General features: G+C 40.9%; 1 protein-coding gene across 1 annotated transcript; it reads right to left on the reverse strand.

The window, feature by feature from the left end:
- Positions 1-200: 200 nt before the first annotated feature.
- Positions 201-4,345, reverse strand: LOC108666761. The gene is made up of 5 exons (XM_018153686.2): positions 4,182-4,345; positions 2,801-2,910; positions 2,427-2,524; positions 873-1,001; positions 201-644 (listed from the first exon to the last, which is right to left on the reverse strand). Exons 1-5 carry the CDS (start codon positions 4,235-4,237, stop codon positions 603-605), a joined length of 435 nt encoding a protein of 144 aa, XP_018009175.1. The 5' UTR covers positions 4,238-4,345; the 3' UTR covers positions 201-602.
- Between the last annotated feature and the right edge of the window lie 2,103 nt (positions 4,346-6,448).

The raw sequence follows: 6,448 nt of genomic DNA on the forward strand, positions 1-6,448 counted from the left end.
AGCACAACGATCAGGAGGGAACCCATTAAGGGATCAGGAGGGATACTCGTCGTAGAATGAAAGTTTAGTATTTGATCGTCCTTATTCTCCTGTCAGTGACTGTATTGAAGTGCAAGACGTGTAACGATCCTTGACTAGGTTATTGCGGATAGTATTAAGGGCTCACGTTCACTCTGTGGTACAGGCCCAATAACAACATGAACATTCAAATCATTTATTCTATTCTTATTATATAGATGTAGCTTATATCCCAGAAACTCGGTAAAAATGTATGCAAACGGATAAAGTACCCTAATGGTTGTATAGTAAATGTATCCTACCGATCTTTTCCCCAATCTTTATTTTATGGGGAAGAGGGTGAAACTCGATTGTAAGAAAATCCGTAAACCAACGATTAAAACACGCAGCCATAAACATAACCGATGAAATCCCGAATTCAAAATTGCAACAATAACAATATTCTCGTCATCAATCCATCTAAGCGGAAATGAATGGGTTACGCAAGAAGAAAAGTCTTCTGCTGCTGCAGTTCGTCTTCTTCTGGCTCATTTCCATGTACTTCCATGACATCACCCGTTCATGTTCTTCCGTGATATCACTCGTCAATATACAGCACTCAGGAGACAGGCGATTAGTCGGGCGACCTGGAACATGAGGCTTCAGAGGTGAACATTTACGAACATTCTGTAATATCTTCTGTTTGCAGCAGTGGTCTGTCATCATTGAATTTCTATGAAAGAGGTTTTTCCCTTCATTCGAACTATACGCAACCGTTGCTCATTTTTCCTTGTTATTTTAAAATTTGAGAAATACATTTGGAAAATATAGCATTTATTTCTAAATCAAATAGATAAGCACATGCTCTTACTTACGTTCAAATATTTCATGGTGGAGTTCTTGCACGTAGGGTAGGCGGCTATGAACTTGGCGTCAGCGCTGCATTTGTTCTGCAATGTGGTTGCTTTGAAGGCCGCGTCGTCGAACGTGTTGTCTGCCTTCAGCTGGAGAACAGGAGGTGGAGATAAGAAGGATATATGGTAACTGGAGTTTGGATTTACACTAAGGTTTTTGCTCGGTGAAAAAATTCATTTACCATTAAATAAGATCGGAAAGGGTATCTCAAGCTGATCTAATCTCACACGTTTCGTGTGAGCTATTGCGTAGAAATGTAGGAGCATTGTCGACGATAATGTATGTAGAAACTTTTTAATATGGAAGCAATATCGAATTGGAAAATGTCTTCCCGCTGTCTCGACACACAATTGCCAGGTCTGTGTGCCCCACCAGTGGGTCACGCCCAATAGTTTGTGACTGACATTAACCCCGAAAAATTAGCCCTACACACCAGACATAAATAGTGCTGTGCGTGAGTGTTGCGAGTGTGAGACCAGTTTTGAGCTGTTATGTCCAGTCGTGAACTCGGCGCCCAATGTACAGTCACACTCACAAGTCCTCAGTGGTGGGCACAGTTCCGCTAACCGCTAATTAGCGAAGCTAACTTTTTCCTTACCGGATTAACTGGTCTGCTAACTTTGAAAACCTTTAAACGGACCAATTAGCTTCCGCTAACTGGCATTTAGTTCCGCTAACTGGCAGTCCGCTAAAAATGTTTAAAAATCTCTGATTTAATGCTAAGTATCGTAAGCCGTGTGCCACGCCCACACTGACGGCTGAGTACGTCTTTTCGTTAAGTACAACACAGCCATCCCATCCAGTGCCACCCTGTCAGATGCCAACTTTGAGAGGCTGATGTTCATGAGGGGCAACAATCATCACCTCGAGGAGATGAAGGCGAAGGGCAAGCCAGAGTAAAAGTGTGTAACCCTGGTGTAACCTTAATATTTCTTATTCGTTTAATAAACTGTATGTTGAATGTCTACTACTGCCTAATTTCATTTGTTCATTTAATTATTTATGTTACGTAATCTTGATCATCATCTGCTCTTGGCATGCAACATCTTTTGGGGAAGCTCCTTTTCAAGGCTGAAAGTTCAGCTCGCTAGGCCTGTTTTTCAGAGTTCCCCCCCCCCAAAAAAAAATTAAGCCAAATCTAAATTTATATATTAAAAGTTATCGGTTAGCGGCAAATTCCGCTACATTTTTTGGTGATTTATCGGTTTAGCGTTATCAAAGCTAACTTTTCAGTTGGCGGATTAGCGGTTATCGAAGCTAACTTTTAGGTTAGCTGTGCCCACCACTGCAAGTCCTGCACTCGATACTCAATTTACATTGTACAGATACTCACAAGTCCTGCACTCTATAATCAATGACCATTGTACAGTCACACCCACAAATCCTGCACTCTATACTCAATGACCATTGTACAGTCACACCCATGCACAAGTTCTGCACTCTATACTCAATGACCATTGTACAGTTACCCGCACAAGTCCTACACTCGATGCTCAGTATTGTGCTTTACTCACAAGTTTGGCTGCTTTCAGCACGCACTTCATAAAGTTGGCAACAATTGGATCGCATGTAGGCGCGTCGTACGATTCAGCGTAGAAAGAGCAGTTCGGAGCTGAGGAGGAACGAATCTGTCGTTTATGGTGTGTTGGTGGCATATTGGTTAGCTAACGTTCGGTAACGCAACAAGAATCATTGGAAACTCAATACGCATCAATGAAAGAAAAGTTATTGTCCTGCATTTATCAATGAGCAAAATGCATGTTTGATTCGCACGCTAGAGTATCTACACATCGAAATCTAAATATTTTAGAGCTGTGTGAGAAGTTTACTCAATGAGGATGGTTTTAAGTGCGGGTAAAATAGTTTGTATAATTATTTGAACACTTACCTGCATTTAATTTCATAATGTCCGCATTGTACTGCGTCATGCAAGCAGACCAGCCCGGTGACAGAGCGATTTGGGCATCAAGCAACGCCAAAAAGCAAGCCGAATCGGCTCTAGAATTAAACCACAAATTAATAGGTACGCCACTTACATAATCAATCATATTCTATTATCCCTGCAGTCAAGTTTTCTGCTTCATCAAGTTCGAATTAAGATGTATTACTCAGAAATTTAGTTTTCACAAATTAATCCTTTCAAGTTAATGGGGTAGTTGGGCAACATCAATATTCAAATTATGTTTTTGCTTACAGTGTGAATAAAATTGATCTGATCAAGAAAAAATCGCAGGTCGAAGGTATCTCCTGAATTTGGGTCTGGAGGAGCACAACCTTTGTCTGAAATCACAGTTTCCGAAAAGTTTTTCCGCTGCCCTAAGCGGCATGCAAATCTTACTGCTGCATTAAGACGTACGAAAACTTTTTCCTCCACAACCTGCAAATCGCAGTGTTACAATAAGTTTAACGGACATGTCCTTCCGCGAGCTGAAAATGTCACTGCTGCATTAAGATGTACGAACACCTCTCCGCGATTGGATGCATATGCTGGTGTAAAGTCTCCTCCTCACTCCATACAATGATTAAAGCTGAGTAGGAATGTAATGATAAAATATGATTAGGAAAACAATGATAGGTCGTCGGGCCTCCAGCTCATGACTTGACTTGTTCTCAGCGAGGACCAAATCTTACAGCGGTTCACGAATTATATTATTCAAATGAATATGATCCCCTTAAATGCAACTCATGCCTGAAGCAAAGATAATTTGTTGTCATTCACCTGCAGGAGGGCAATGTTATGCGACATATTAGCAAATATGTCGCCCACGTAGGGTTGCCAAGTGATTACAGATCGGAATACCAAACCGGAAAAAGTGAGTTACATGTTTGAGACCCGTAGCAAACTGAATGTTCTGCAATGCTAAGAATCGGTGAAAGGACTTACGGCCTAAGAACCGCTGACACCACCTTTACTATTATTTTTTATCCCATTATTGTCAGGCAAGCATCGAATACCGTGAATAACTCTGATTTTATTCCTACATCGTTTCAAATCATGAATTGTCACTTAATTAATTCACATTTTCACGTTGCCTTCTTCAGAATATTTATTATCATGTTTCTTCCTCAAATTCAAGTATTGATGCCGATATCGTATGAAGCCAAACGCCTTAAGTATAAGAAGTTACTGCCCTATTAATCATAAGAAACCTAGTAATAAATATCAGTAGCATTTAATGCGAAATATCCTAGCCAAAAACTTGTACATATTTCCGCTTGGTTAGTGTTACAGGAAACCACTCATGGCTCTCTGAAGACGCGTTACTTACGCCTGCGTCGACGCTGCCGCCGCGGCGACGATGAGAAGCACGAGACCTCGCGACATCTTGGGGCTGTGATCACTGACTGGACGACAGAGTCTGCGGGCTGTTCAAGGGCTCTTGCTACTGGGACTGTTGGGGAACGACAGGGTCTGCGGGCAGTTCAAAGGCTGTTGCTGCTCTGTCACGTTGTTGGCGTGTGGCTCTGATTTTATAGGCCTTTGATTTGTTGGTCCAGGTGCAGTAATAAACAAATGCAAGCAGCCGCCAACGCACCTGTATGATAAATGACTTAGATTTTTCTAGTCCACGAAGGCTGGATGTCTCATGAATTTTTTCATTATGAAAGTTTCACCTTATTACTCTACGCCTTTTTATATAGTAGAGTCGTGATAACCGTGGTCGGCGAAACATGAATTTTTTCCTTGATAATCCCGCCAAAGGTTCGAGCGTCGCATTGTCACAGGAGATTCCATGAAGATCCTCAGGCCGAATATTCTAAATACCCGTTCTTCTGAATCATTGTGCTCTGTATAATGTTACTCCCGAGGCTGTAACAAACTAACTATCGATGCCATGGCTCTAAAATGAATACATGATGAATTCACTATGACCAACTTAGCTATTTCCTGGCTAGATCTGACTAATTATGGGCTTACCTTGATAGAAAAATAGTATCTAGCGTATAGCCTTGTTAATTTGCACTCGTATAATTTCACGTTGTTTAATGTTATTCTACTGTTCACCTTGTATAAATCTAGCTTATAATTATTACTTCTTGCATAATTTCTGTTAGATTCATATGACTTCGACGAATTTGTTGTTCACAACCAAAAATGAGAGGCAAGTCAAAAGAAATATCAATATACATCAGTTCGAATAATCTGATGTATGTGTTTTTGTTTACTCACGAGATGTTTCACTAAATACTTAAACTATTTAGTGGTCAGCGGTTGCTATGTTGTTCTGAATGACAGCCTATAACTGTCAGTACCTGTTAGACCTCTATATATAGCAGTGGTTCCCAAAGTGAGCGATATCGCCCCCTGTGGGCGGTGGGAAGATCTGGGGGGGGGGCCGGTGAGGAAGAAAGGGGCAGGAGGGGGCCGGCAGTCCGCGAAGTCGAAGTCAGAAGTTCGTACGTTTGTCAAGACAATTTGTACACAACACGTGTAGAACATGACTCCGACTCGAGTAAATTTTCACGAGCTAAAAATCAGCGTTTGGTAGCTAGGAATTTATATTAAAAATTTCGTTCGAATCTGTTCAGTACCGTAGTTTGGAAGAAATTCTTTGATCACTGCGAATTTAGGTCCGTATCGCCATAAAACTCACGAATAAAGGTGAAATTTAAAAATTTTCACGAGCTAAACATCACCGTAAGGTCCTAATGAATATGTGTTCCAAGTTTTATCGAGCTTCGTTCATTAGTTTAGGAAATATTCCTTGGTCGCTAAATTTGGAGATTGGCCGTGAGACCGGCTGCAAGGCCGGCCACGAGTCCGGCCGTAAATTTGTCCGAGCCGTCTTGAATTTCTAGTGCTGAAACAGTTAAAACTAAAAAAATATATATTGGTTTACTAAATGGGGCTCTATTTGTAAAATACACATTTGTGTTTAACCTTTCTCTTTTAAAATCGCAGCACACTAAATATCAAGAAAGAGGCGTTTGTTTTTATAGGTATCTGTCGGGGGGGAGGGGCGCTAGAGATTCACAGGGGAGACAAGGGGGCGCCAGGCTGAAAAAGTTTGGAAAACACTGATATATAGTTTAAGAATTTACTAGTGAAGTTCTACAACGAGACCTTGAGGTCCTATTTCGCCAATAAACATGTGTTATTCTGTCAACAGAATGAAAAAGGATATTCGAGCTTCGCACCAAAGTTCATTACTTTTCAGGAAACAAATGCTGCTATCTTTAAATAGAATGCTGCATTGCATTGCAACTCCCCAATCCTCTAATTTATGTGCAGCATACAACTGAACGTGGTGTAAAACTTCCGCATCCATTGCAATCTCTTGACATTATCTATAATGTCTGACTGATTCATCTGCGTTCTACGTGGCCATCATTCAGCACGTTGCTGTTGATGAATAAGTATTATCTCCTTTTCTACTAACATTTCCTTTGTTGTAAATTTATGACAATATTCTTGTCAACAAACTCTTGAAACATTCTTCACAGCAAATACGCTGGCTAAAATCGAAGAAGATTACGCCAAGTGTTGAACCAAGATGTCATTAGTTCCCAACATTCTGAATGCGACCGCCACGCA

This window comes from Hyalella azteca, unplaced genomic scaffold, assembly GCF_000764305.2.
Source record: "Hyalella azteca isolate HAZT.00-mixed unplaced genomic scaffold, Hazt_2.0.2 contig7637, whole genome shotgun sequence".
Classification (NCBI taxonomy): domain Eukaryota; kingdom Metazoa; phylum Arthropoda; class Malacostraca; order Amphipoda; family Hyalellidae; genus Hyalella; species Hyalella azteca.